The sequence below is a fragment of the Pyrus communis genome, chromosome 9, assembly GCF_041283825.1.
Source record: "Pyrus communis isolate YQ-2024b chromosome 9, ASM4128382v1, whole genome shotgun sequence".
Lineage (NCBI taxonomy): Eukaryota > Viridiplantae > Streptophyta > Magnoliopsida > Rosales > Rosaceae > Pyrus > Pyrus communis.
The window spans coordinates 23774718-23788503 of record NC_142573.1 but is presented as its reverse complement, the minus strand read 5'-3'; the positions used below and the strand labels follow the sequence as shown (position 1 = coordinate 23788503).

At 37.2% G+C, this 13786-nt stretch overlaps 1 protein-coding gene across 3 annotated transcripts; it reads left to right on the top strand.

Annotated features, from left to right (window-relative positions):
• The first annotated feature begins 6856 nt into the window (after window positions 1–6856).
• Window positions 6857–13582, top strand: LOC137739526 (putative E3 ubiquitin-protein ligase RING1a). Of its 3 annotated transcripts, none has more exons than XM_068479123.2 (10): window positions 6857–7311; window positions 7415–7457; window positions 7999–8057; window positions 10456–10537; window positions 10666–10786; window positions 11218–11259; window positions 11684–12223; window positions 12465–12572; window positions 12935–13135; window positions 13328–13582. In XM_068479123.2, the coding sequence occupies exons 1-10, from the start codon at window positions 7131–7133 to the stop codon at window positions 13358–13360; spliced, it is 1410 nt and encodes a 469-aa protein (XP_068335224.2). In that variant the 5' UTR covers window positions 6857–7130; the 3' UTR covers window positions 13361–13582. The 3 variants fall into 3 exon arrangements, with proteins under 3 accessions (XP_068335224.2, XP_088555943.1, XP_088555944.1); XM_088699817.1 differs by having other exon boundaries at window positions 6956–7311; window positions 10456–10546; XM_088699818.1 differs by having other exon boundaries at window positions 6998–7307; window positions 7417–7457; window positions 10456–10546.
• Window positions 13583–13786: the final 204 nt, after the last annotated feature.

The following is a 13786-nucleotide window of genomic DNA, read 5'->3' as shown; positions in this document are numbered from 1 at the left end:
AAATATATATGATTTCATCATACACTACAAAATGGAATGGCATATTGTTGACCCTAAAAACTATCAAGCCTACGTGGCACGCATGCCGAGTAATTAATAAACTAACTACGACTTTCAGTTATGTGCCTGGCGTGCCAACCCGTCGGTCGAGCTCGGCCAGGGTGTAGAATGTGTTGAAGTTGCGTCGGGGCGTTGCTGACTTCTTGATCTTGTGACTGCGGCCGAGGAAGAAACACGCCTCAGCCTTCGGGTTCTATAGCCTGAAGATAAGGCTACTAGTCTTGCGAAGTTCACAGATCGTCAGCGCTGGGTTCGGTCACAGTGATTATATTCGTGAGAGTATAAGCACACCAAACTGGCACCAAGCTATACAAACACAAGTACTCGAAATAGATATATGTCTTGATGGTGCATGTAATTCGGCTGTCAGAATACTGAACTCTAAAACTTACTTGTGAATATCCAATCATAAACAACTCGGCGTTCAATGTGCCGAGCCCTGTAACTTGTAACACCTCACTTCATCGAGAAGGCTAATGGTATGACCTCTACCAACAAAGACTCGAAAATCCTTGTCAGCTGAGACTTGGATAGGTAATCAGTTAGCCTCGACGCAATGCTGTTTATCCAAACTGAAGATGTTCGTCGGTCGCCTTCATAATGCTGTTTATCCAAAGTAAAGATGTGTTGGTGAAAAAGGAAAATAAAAATCTCGAGGTTGTTGAGAGATTTCACGTAAAGCGAGAGTTTGCGCAAGGCAGTTTATGTGTTGAATTGGAGGGCCCCCCCTTTTCGTTACTTGCAGCTTTGTATTTATAGCGAGTCTCCTTGATCGCCAATCCAATAAAGACCTTTTCCGAATATCCCAAAAACAATACCAAAATAACTGATATTATCTTTAATATATTTTGGCAAAAATCTCCTTAGTCTCTTTATGCATGTAGACTTTTACAAGAGGAACAACAGTTGTCCTTTTGAAATCTCAAAATACCATTTCACACGGTATGCATATTGTATTCCCACCATCAATTCTCATCACTTTGCACTCAATCTAACAACACCCATCACCATGCAAAAAAGGCTAGCCTACCTAGATTTCTTATCTCATCATCAGAGACGGAACCAAAAATTTCTTCTAGCGAGGACAACCGAAAACAACTAAGAAAATCTTATTATAATATGGTTATACGCAATATGATATTAAGGATGGTTTCAAATGATGATGTATCATAATTCCAATGTTACAAAAATTTCAATATAGTAGTGGAAAGTGGCAAAGTGATGAGAAAAATATAAGTACATGAAAGGTGGGAGAGGGTTTTTTCGGTTTGAATGATAGAACAAGAGCATGTATTGCTCATATAATATTTGATCTGGAGTATAAGTAGAATGAATGTATGTTGGATATTATATACATATATTTTCTTCAAAGATAACCCATGTATATTATATAATTGTAGTCTGCAACTAAACAAACGAATTACTTGAGTGGGGGCATCTGCCCCCAATGAGCCTTCATTGGCTCCGTCCATGCTCATCATTATCCAAGACCATGATTTTACTTTTGGAGATCATCAAATCTCATATGCTGATCTCCACTCCAAACTATTTTAATCTACACATTCGTTGCCAGTCATCCCAAATTAATTTGAACTGTACTGCTTGCTTCATTATCTAATGTCGTGCATATCCTTAATTTAGAGTAATATTAGGTTCAAATAATTTAATATATTAGTAAGAGATAATATATGATTAAAATCACAATATTATTTCTCAATAATAATTAAAAATTATTTCAACCACTTTATTGTTCAACAGTTTAAAATCATGCTCATTCAACGGCCTTGATCACTCGGGTCGATAGTGTAAAATCGGGTCCAAACATTGCCCCCCAGTTTCCTTCAGCTTTGGCTCTTAAGGCGAATGGTTAAGGAAATTAATCATCTATGCCAAAAAAGTGCCGTTGTATTACCGGAAAAAATCTCTCGGCAATAATCATATCACAACCAAATATCATCATGGTCCCTTCAGCCAATACAAATACCAAATGAATTATCATCACTAAATCTTTGCATGCCATGATTAATTTCTACATGCCATACTTTTTGGCCAAGATTCCACTTTGGTGGGATTTGTCCTATTGCAAACGTTGCCCCGCCGAATTATACTACAGTCGAGCTCGACCAATTCATATGGTCGAAAGACAAAACTTGCAAACAAGGCCGAGAAAAAGCTGGGCAGCCGAGAGAACTGGGTCATGAAAAACTGGGTAGCCAAAAGAACTAGGCCAAGCAAACTGATTCTTGGTAGCACCTAAACTACTGCCGAGTCGGTGCATGCAAATATAGCAAGAATGAGTTCACGCATATATTGTACTAAATTGGGACCACCAAATGGGCTCACCACTTCATTTGGTCAAATCGACTAAAGAAAATAGGACTGAGAAAAACTTGATACTCGACAGCTCGGTTTACCACCAATTCTCGGCCATCGCTTCGGTGAATATTGCTTTTTGCTTCATGCCTATTTTTCTGCAGCAGACAGTAAACAACAAATGCTCCCTTGCATGCTGACTTGCAATACAAATATATGTTGCATATATCTCTCGGTGAGTGCAAAAATATTTAGCCGTTTGTACCACACATCGCCCCCTGCGAACATGATCCTCCTGTTATCCCTCTTCTTGATTTTGTTACATAAAGAACTTCCACCTCGTATGATTCCATGTGCTATGAAAATTTGATTTTCTTTTTTTAGCAAGGCAAAGTAGCTGAGGTGTTGATGTCTGGGAAGAAAGATAAATCCCACCAATTGCATGTTAAAGTCCGAGGCCATTATGCACACTTTATACATCGTTGTCGATAACGAAGAAGTCTATCATTAAAGCTACGGTCGAAGAAATATATGGTTGAGGACAGTTATGGTCGAAGAAATATATGGCAGAAAGTTAAAGAAAGTATAACACCCCACCAAAGAAGTTTATCACCAAAACTCCACATATGCCAATATATATTTTTTCAACACTGGTGAGAGCCCATCATGGCACCATGCATGTATAATATTATCCACTCAATAAGTGCAGCCATATGTAAAGACTCAATAATCATATTTCCAAACGTGTAGGACTCGGCCGAGTGTAATTTTGAAGACTAGAGTGACACAATCACTACGGCCGAATACCAACCAACAAACCTTACCGCCCAACACAAATATTTATTCGGCGAAAAGCATCCTGATGTATTTAGTCGTGATAAAAACCCAACTGAATGTAAATCAGCATGACACAATGCTGCACCCCCATATTTTTTTACGTATCGGTTGAAAAACCAAATGGTTAAGAAAATAATTTATTCATTATATATATTTTAACAAACGAAAACGAAAGTGGCCGAACCATAATCAGGAGGAGGCCAACAATGCTTTACTCCTAGTCGAGATTTTTTTATATCAAAATTCTCAATTTGATTTCGCTTTAGGCCGAATAAAGAATCATTTCCAAATACTTTTGACTTGGCGAAATATTTTTTATTCTCAGCCGCTGAATGCATTGAACAATTATTAAGCCCCCCATGCATAATAATTTCGCCAATTTCGGCTTTTAACTCGAACACTTTAGTTGAATGAGATTTCTCTATATTAGCTTTATCGCCAATAATCATATCGATTGGCGTGGTTTGTCCGGCTAGGTCTATGTCTTGGCCTTGTTCGTCATTGGAGTACTCTGACAAATAATTTTGTAAGTCGATTTTTGGCTCAGAAACTTGAACTTTTTCTTTTAGGCCAACTGAACTTTCAGTCTTGACCGAAAAAATAGGTGGCCTAGGTTTTTCTTCAGCCGTCTTGACAATTTTTCTAGGCCGAATTTTGATTGTGGCTGGAGCGGAAAATTGCTCCCATCTTCTAGACAACTTCTCAAAGAGTTTTGCTTTTTTCTTGTAGCAATTCTTTACTTGGCGCCAAATCTCGTCCACTGGAACCTGATTGAGATCTTAATCTACCATGTGAATTTCATAGTTTTAGCACTGGGTCTCATTGGGCGTGCCAAAATGTTGACCCTAAAAACTACCAAGTCTACGTGGCATGCATACCGAGTAATTAATAAGCTAACTACTTCATTTGGTTGTGTGCGGGGCGTGCCAACTCGTCGGCCAAGCTCGGCCAGGGAGTAAAATGTGTTGATGTTGCATCGGGTGCGTTGCTGACTTCTTGATTCTTGAGACTGCGGACGAGGAAGGAACACGTATCGGTCTTCGAGTTCTAGAGCTTGAATACAAGGCTATTAGTCTTGCAAAGTTCACGGATCGTCGGTGTCGGGTTCGATCACAGTTATATTCATGAGAGTATAAGCACGTCGAACTGGCACCAAGTTATACAGACACATACTCAAAAGAGATGTATGTCTTGATGGTGAATGTGATTCAGCTGTTAGAATGTCGAACTCTAAAACTTACTTGTGAATATCCAATCATAAACAACTCGACGTTCAATGTGCCGAGCCTAGTAAATTGTAACACCTCAGTTCGCCAATAAGGCTAATGGGATGACCTCTACCAACAAAGACTTGAAAATCCTTGTCGGCTGAGACTTGGATAGGTAATCAGTCAACCTCGACGCAGTGCTGTTTATCCAAACTGAAGGTCTTTCGTGGTCAGCTGATTCTGCGGCAACAATGTTGTTTATCCAAACTGAAGATGTTCACCGGTTGCCTTCACAGTGCTGTTTATCCAAACTGAAGATGTGTTGGCGAAAAAGGAAAATAAAAATCTCAAGGTTGTTGAGAGATTTCGCGTAGAATGAGAGTTTGCGCAAGGCAGTTTATGTGTTGAATTGGAAGGGGCCCCCTTTTCGTTACTTGCAGCTTTGTATTTATAGCGAGTCTCTTTAATTGTCAATCCAATAAAGATTTTTTCTGAATATCCCAAAAACAATATCAAAATAACTGATATTATCTTTAATATATTTTGACAAAAATCTCCCTAGTCTCCTTATGCATTTAGACTTTTACAAGAGGAACAACATGTGTCCTTTTGAAATATCAAAATACCCTTTCACACGGTATGCACATTGTATTCCCACCATTAATTCTTATCACTTTGCACTCAATCTGATAACACCCATCACCATGCAAAAAAGGCTAGCCTACCTAAGTTTCTTATCTCATCATTATCCAAGACCATGATTTTACTTTTGGAGATCATCAAATCCCATATGCTGATCTCCACTCCAAACTGTTTCAATCTACACGTCCCTTGCTAGTCATCCCAAATTAATTTGAATTGTATTGCTTACTTCATTATCCGATGCCGTGGATATCCCAGATTTAGAGTAATATTAGGTTCAAATAATTTAATATGCGAATTATAATTGGCTCTCCAAAAATCTCATTCAACACTCCAAACTTTCTATATTTGAAAAAAAAAAAAAACACTTGTGAGGAGTGTAGAATGAGATTTTTGGAGTGCCAATGACACTTTCCTTTAATATATTACTAAGAGATAATATCATGATTAAAATCAGAATATTATTTCTCAATAATAATTAAAAATTATTTCAACTACTTTATCGGTCAACGGTCTAAAATCATGCTCATTCAACGACCTTGATCACTCGGGGCAATAGTGTAAAATCGGGTCCAAACACATATAAATTATGAGCTATTGGAACATAGTGAAAATATGGGAAACAAATATATAATGTGTGTTCCTTTAAATATTCAACAAGTCTCTTATAATTTATTGAAAGAATAAAATGCAAAATGAAAGTTATCTATTTTTGGTTTAAGTGAGTTGCAACCTAGACGGGTGTCTAGGCGGGTCTGGTTGGGTTAGGCGGGTGCCTAGAGGGTCTAGGCGGGCGCCTTAGTAAGTCTAGGTGCCCTTTCTTTACTTTCAAACGCCTAGACATTAATCGAGGCGGTGGTCAATTGCCTAGCGCCTAGGCGGGGCCTGGCGGCACTAGGCAGAAAGTTTTAGAACAGTGATCAAATTAAAATCAATTCGTCAGGAAAAGAAAAGGCTTCAATTGGCAATGGTAAAGAGATGCTCAATATTATTTAAAGTATTATACTACCGTTCTTTCTATTAAGGAGGGAGTTTATTTTTGTTTTATTTTGATTTTTTTTTCCAATGTGACATCATTTAAGGGTATAAATACCGTATTTCGAACTCTTTGTTCTCTTTTCAACAACTAAAGATTATCTCTGGAAACAAATAATTTGATTTAGAGATCATTTAACCACCCATTTATAATATATCCAACCAATCAACTATTATGTTAATAAGTAGATTTATATGGAAGACCGAATAGTCTTCAAAATCAAATGAATTTTTCTAAAAATAATCATTAGATGGTAATATAGAAAATAGACTGTTCAAATTATAATATTTGAAATGTGAATAACACGTTAATGAAAAATTAAAAAAAAAAAACCAAAATTTAGAACCCATATTGAATTATAACTACTCTTTTAAATTTGTTATAATTGTAATCAAAACTTGATTTTACTAAATATTAATGACAAAAAATATAAAATAATTAGATATTTTTTTTCGTCGAATCAAGATATATATATATATATATATATATATATATATTTTTTTTTTTTTATAAAAAAAAGGTCAACTAGTAGCAAACCATAATTATCCACCATTTTCGAGCTTAAGAAAAGTTATGAGGAATTTCATTTTACTCATGGCCAAATAGACTCAACAGCTCAGAACATCGAACTCGAAACTATCCACATTTTCTTTTGTCTGATTGACAACTAATGGCAAACCATAATTATCTATCCCTTTCCAGCCCAAGAATAGTGATGAGGAATTTCACCTTACTCATGACCAAACAAACTCAACAGCTCAGAATATAGAACTCGAAACCGTCCACATTTTCTTTCGTCTCATCGATAACTAGCCAAATTTTTTACCATAAAATGAATTTTAGCCTCCCTTTTACGGTTCCTGTAAATTTGGTTATTTTATTCTTCTATTAGGCAAAAGCAGTGTGTGCGTGCTCGAGAGAGAGAGCGAGGGAGAGAGAGAAACGCCTTCACACAGACACATCCACCGATCCATAGATCTGTGTGTGTTTCCATCGATCTGTGTCTGTGTTGTCGTATGCAATAGAATACCTCAATGCCTTCACAGAAGCGTTCGTCACCAGAGCAGCACAGCGACGATGAAGACCATCGCCACCACCAACGACCCAAGCAATCTCGACCGCAAGATGAACACCAACTGCTGCAACAAGAAGAAGAAGAGGAAGAAGAAGAAGTAGTAGTAGAAGAAAAAGATGAAGACGACGAACACGATGCCGGTTACACATCATCTCTCTCTCCCAATCTCTATTTCATCTGGGTCCTGTTCTGGTTTTCGATTGATTAACTTAACAAGTTTTTTGCTTTATTTTCCCACTTCAGATTCTGATGGCAGCGCATCTTCTACTTCTCAAGAAACTCCTGAGTACACTCTCCCTCTCTCTTTACTTTATTCAATGTCGTACTTAAATATCTTATTTGGGTAGTAGCTAGCTAGCTAGCTAGTTGTAGATTCATGCTGATTCTGCCACCATTTTCGAGCAGTTTATGAAAGCTCAGTGTGCTGAATGTTGATGGGCTTTCGACGTCTCTTGGTATAATAAAAATTGAAAATTGGTTTTGATAAATATTGGTTCGTCGTTGGTTGTCAAATGGGGTATTACCTACCAAGTTGTGGTTCTGCTTGATATAATGCTTGAGTGATTGTTCTATGTTGGGATCTTGTGCTTGTATTCACCGATATATTAAAATTCGACAAGGCAGGGACTAGTTTTCTGATTTTCTATTTTCTGGTAATGTTCTGTTACAAACTGTATTGTGTATCATCCAACTAGTGATATATATATATATGTCTGTATGTATGTATGTATGTATGTATGTATGTATTAATGTATATATATAATTTGAATATTGCACCTTTTTGTATTTCTGAGAAATGAGTCTATGTACTTCTTGTGCCTTTGCAGATTTATATTCATACAACTGCCAGAACTCCGTAAAGATGTACACTGTCCAATATGTCTTGGTAAATTTTGCTTCTCAACCTTTTGAGTTTAAATGAGATGTCATGCTTTAATCTTACAATTGCTATGTGTTCACTCACTGGACTCAACTGATGAAGATTCCCCCTTGTGGCATATGGATTTTTTTCTCTCTCTTTCTTTTCTGCTCAGAAAACATGAGTGTTGCTTGCTTTAAGGTTGTAAATAACAATTAATTATTGCACTATGATGTAATGCACCTGCATACATAGCTTAATTACTAATTCACTTTTCTTTTCGATGGTGGTTAACTGCTAAGCTATGCACTTGGGTTCTTGTTGTTGCATTGCATGCCTGCATTGTTGTCATGGATTCTCAGTGAGGTAGTGAATGAATTGTCTTTTGCCGATTCTTTTAGTGTTCGTTGTAGTTCCACCACTGTCTTCAAACTATAAAACACAATGTGGTATCTTCTGAGGCAAACTGTGTAGGGCCTGCCAGTTGAATAATTTGGTTGGCTCCATACATCCTTCATCTTGTCAACAAAACTGACTATCAGTTTGTGATTAGTCTATAACAAGAGGAAGGCTAAGAAGGGTGTGACTTAGTTGAAGAAGTGAGAAAACCTCGGTGATACATTGTTTAGCAAATGGCATGCCATTGACGGATAGCCTGATAGGTTTATAGAAGATTCATTCTGAATACTGAGAAACAGAATTACAAGATATTCAGCAAACAGTAGTAGGTGGGAAATTACAAGGATATAAATATTTGGAATGAATCTTCTCTAAACCATAAATAGAGAACCAGAATTACAATGATATAAATATTCAGAATGAATCTTCTCTATCGAGCTGCCTCCATGAGAGGATTTGGAAGTATAACAATGATTTTTATGTAAATGTGAGATTTTGATGCTTGATAGGTTGTGAAACACCAGAATCAAGTTCTTCTTTGGTGATGGTTAATCCATAGTAGTTGCCCACCCTGCTTCCACAAGAAAACAGACCTTAGCATACCTTCTACCCGCCACCACTCCTAATCACCTTTGTGCCCCCAACGAGGGTTCCCAGTCATGGCCAGCTTCTAGGGATGCTTTACCTTCTTATTTTTCTCAATTTCGGTCTTAAAGCCATTTTTTTATGTATTTCCTGTCTACACACATGTGCTAAAGGGTTTTTTTACCTTCTTTTTTCTTGCATGATGCTGAATTCTTGGCAGGCCCTTTGTTCTGGTCCTTCTAGTTGCTGATTGGAATTTCTGCCTCATTTTTTGGGGCTATATGGGACTGTTTTGAAATGATTTTTGATGCTCTTGGGTCATTTTTAAAGTTTTTGCTGCTGTTCTGCAGTTGCTTTCCTAATTTTTTTCACCTAGGTTCTTCGGTTCTGTTTCCTGTATTCTTCTGTTCCAGATTTGTTCCATCTATCCAAGATGCTTTTCTTGTAGTTTTATTTTGTTAAACTTTGTTTGAGTTTACTTGTAGGGACTCTATTTCATTCATTGGGTACTAGCTAAGATTGTGTTCTATAGTGAAAGAGAATGAAAAGTCTCTGTTAGGTAGTCAGGTTGATTCCAAGGTGACCCAAATTTATGTCATTATGCACCTGCTTAACATACTAGTACCATTTCTGAATGGTTGGAAGTTAGCATCATGTGTACAATTTGTTCCCCTCTATCTTGGCAGGAGGGGAATTTCTGATTGGTTATTGGATACTACTTCCAAGAAGTCGAGGGAGACAGACATCTTTTACTCTGTGCAGTATGCATAACTGTATCATATTGTTCTGGTGTTTCAATTAGACAAAAATAATGGTTCTGCAATATTTCATGTTTCATAATACTGTTGATGGCTCGCGAATAGCTGCTAGGCAGGTGTATGTAAATGTTTGGATGCAGAGACTTGTGGGTCTATACAGATAGTGCAGAGACTTCTTAAGGAAGACTTAGTGCTAGACTACTACACGGGTGTCTAAAGACTTAATGAAAATTTGAAATTTTAAAAACTATACAGAGGCTATCTTCTTCTTTAGGACATGGAGTATTTATTGAACTTAGAGCATTGAACAATTAGGTGAACTTTTTGGGATTTGAAATTTTGACAGGAGTAAGCATTGTTTGAATCTATCAATTATTTAAGAGAGGCTATTAGTTGAATTTTACATACACATTGAAGACCTGTATAGATTTTCCAAGATCTAAGTTTGTCAGCATTAGATACCACCTTTCCCCAGAAGTTCTCATTAAACATCACCAGCCATTTGGATGTGTATTTCTAATGTTCTGGTAAACTACTAGTTATCGCAGTTTTGTTAAAGAAGAAGACTCTGATTCTGCTTCTTGTTTCATCTCTTGTTGCTTGCTTACATTTCCTCTTCTGCTATTCGTAATGGGTATATCAATCTAGTAAGCAATCATTTTTCGATTTCTTCTCCTGGACAGGAATTATTAAGAAAACACGAACTGTAATGGGATGCCTACACAGGTTTTGCAGGGAATGTATCGACAAGTCAATGCGAATGGGGTATATACTGTTGAGCGCTTTCCCTCTTAACTTTTTGTTATTCTCTGATTAAAAGAACGAAAAAATATATTAGAATACGAGTTGAGAACCAATCAAGTTTATTGATTTAGCTGGATATATAATTTCAGGAACAATGAGTGTCCTGCTTGTCGCACACACTGTGCAAGTCGGCGTTCATTGAGAGATGATCCAAAGTATGATGCCCTAATAGCAGCTTTATATCCAGATATTGAGAAGTATGAGGAGGAGGTATAAGTTTAGGTGTTGTACTTTTATGTTTTGTAGAACATTGACGGCTGAAGTAGAGAGGATACTTCAAATTAGTGTCTTTACAATGAACTTTTAAGTTCATAAACTTGAATGGATGAATATCAAATTATTAACAGATTATATTGTTTTTCATTTGATACATTTTTGAACTATAAGATATTTAAATAACAAATATGCCGGTTATAGCAAGTTGATTTGTCACGGACATAATTTTTGCTTAATTAAGTTTTAGTCAACCGCACAATACACACACACACACGTACACAATAAATGAATGAGAAGGAATTTAATTTGTTCTCAATTTCTCAGAATGATGTAGTTTTAGTTAGGTATTTTTGTTTTGTGAATGTTACACATGTTTTGACTTCATATAGATGAGTGTAGTCTAATAAATTTGCAACATGGTTCAGGAATTGGCTTTCCATCAGGAGGAGAGGACTCGAAACGAGCAGGTTAGTTTTTTATTTTTTGGGTAAAAGTTTTCTTCCTAAGATTTGGATGGTGGTGTTTTCTTTGCTGACAATTTTAATTATGAAGTATCGCATAGCATCTTTTTTGGGACATGCCACTACCCAAGAAATATGTTCTCCAGATATGGTAATTATTTCACATTACAATATGTGGTTTTATGAGTAAGAAATTATCTTCGAACCATTAAGCTTAACCCTCGCCCAAAGAAAGCAGGCCTTTGCTTGGTGGAACATGTCAATGAGCCTACTCTTTGACCCCAAGGACCAACGCAATGGAGCAAGACCAATGACCTTACGTGCTTTTTAATGTTTTTTTTTTTTTTTTTTTTTTTTTTTTGGCTCTCTAAATAGGTTCATACTTCATACTGAGTTTTGTTCCTGGTTCCATATTAATGCTCCAATACAGATCCAAGCATCAATTGCCAAAGTTGTTGAACAACAGTCAGAAGCTCTAATCAAGAGACGCGCATCTGGAAAAGATACACCAGATTCGTTTCCTGTGAGACCGCTGCGCAATAGTCGGAGTTCTGTTTTAAGGAGACGGAATTCTCGAGCCACTGATATTCAAGGATATAAAGACAATGAGGATGATAATGACAATGACAATAATAACATGGGCAAAAATTTATCTTCCACTGATGACCGGCGTGAAGTTAGGCCAAGACGGCGAAGAAGACGGGCAGGATTTCGATCCTCTCAGCCTACTTCATCTCTGGCCAATTCAAGTGGAGGATGCACTGAAAATGATATAGAAGGGAAACGAGAGAACCACGGAATTTCACCTGGTGTTGTCTGTAGCTCTGAAATGCTTGTTTGGGGGCGGGGTGGTGCCCGGAGTCACACACGGCATGGCATTGGTAGTGGTTGCAACAGTAAGAATTCTCGGAGCACGCGCATATCGAAGTTGGTTGATTATCTCCGGAGCTTAGAGGAAAACAATAATGAGGTATAGAGAAATGCTGTTGGATTATTTGTTTGGTCGTTAGTAGGTCCATTAGTTGCATGTGCCACCCATGTAGTACTCTTGCTGAATTTTAGTTTCTCAAGGGCAGATGGAATGAGATACCATCATACAAATAACTAGTTATTCTGGGTTTCTCTGAGCACCACATTGACCAAATTATAAACTGCACTGCTTTCTTTTTTGTGGTTTTGTTTCCTCTGATGAAATACTTCTTCGTCTGCAGTTAGATGTTCATCTCTTGCTTATTCCTAAGGATACAAGTCGTACACCAAAGTTGCAGCAGCCACACCTTTGCTGTCGGTCGAGTTTGTCAGTGAAGCACCTTTGTGAAGTAAGATTGTTCTCCTGATATTACTAACCTTAAACTTCTAAAGATGTAAACTTCATTTGTCAGACTTCCTTTGACTATGTAGCATGCAAATTTTCTTCTTATGCTTGTTTGGATGAGAGTTATAACGCCTTGTCTGTGAAACTTGCTTGTCACGCCTCTTTACCTTGTCTTGTGCTGGAATATTTGTGTGCATACAATTGATAGAAAATATATACCCCATTCATTTGAAACTCTGACTAGCCTTAAATTTTCTAGGAGCTTTGGTTCATTGTCAAAATGTTAATCTACCGCTCTATATATTTGGTATTTTTCTATTTTACAAAATATTTCCAGTGCCTGTGTAATTTTTATTTTCTGTACAGTATGTTTCTCACAAGACGTCTTTGAGGGCTGAAGAAGTTGAATTATTGGAAGTGCCTCAGAGTTTCAATCACATTTCAGATGATGAGGAATTGGATTTGGATTCTGTGATAGATCCGGTCAAAAATGACCTGAAAATTCTGCAAGAAGAAGAAACTTTGGCAGAGGTTAGAGCCAAAAGCATTTCCTGCAGGGACTATTTGGTGAGTAGACATAAGAAGGGTTCTTGTCCAAAATTTATAGTACATATTGTGCAAAGAACAAAATGCATTAGCTGGTTGACTTTTTCTCTTATTTAACGAGAGGGAACACTCCGACATACGTCGTTGCATTACATTTGATTGTTTTAAACTGCAGGAAGTATAGAATATGAGTTGGTTTGTTACTCTTTTCAGATTATAGCATACAGGCGGAAGGAGATTAGTTAGAAAATTGTGAACTTGCCAAAAGAATTCGGACGAGAAAATTGTTATATTGGCCGTTGATATCAGAGTTGCTGTAAATGTGGTTGAAGATATATAGATACCGGGATGCATTGATCCCCAGTTGAGACATTGTTTCTTGTATTCTTTGTGTTGTAAAACACTTGTTTGTATCAATAGTTTAATTTTATGGTAAGGAATCTGGACGAGTCCTATTTACGTTCACAAGTTCTGTATTCTAAGCTAACGCAGGTTCATGAAACGCCTGGCCTCGTTTTTTCTCGGGTTTTTTAACTGCTCCAAATGTGAAACGGAAACACAGGGATGATGATGGTGAAGCAGAATGAACTTGTTCCGTCCTCCAGGAATCCTAACAGCTGGGAGACAACATGATAAACACCCGATCGGCGATTGAGCTTTTAACAGCAATAA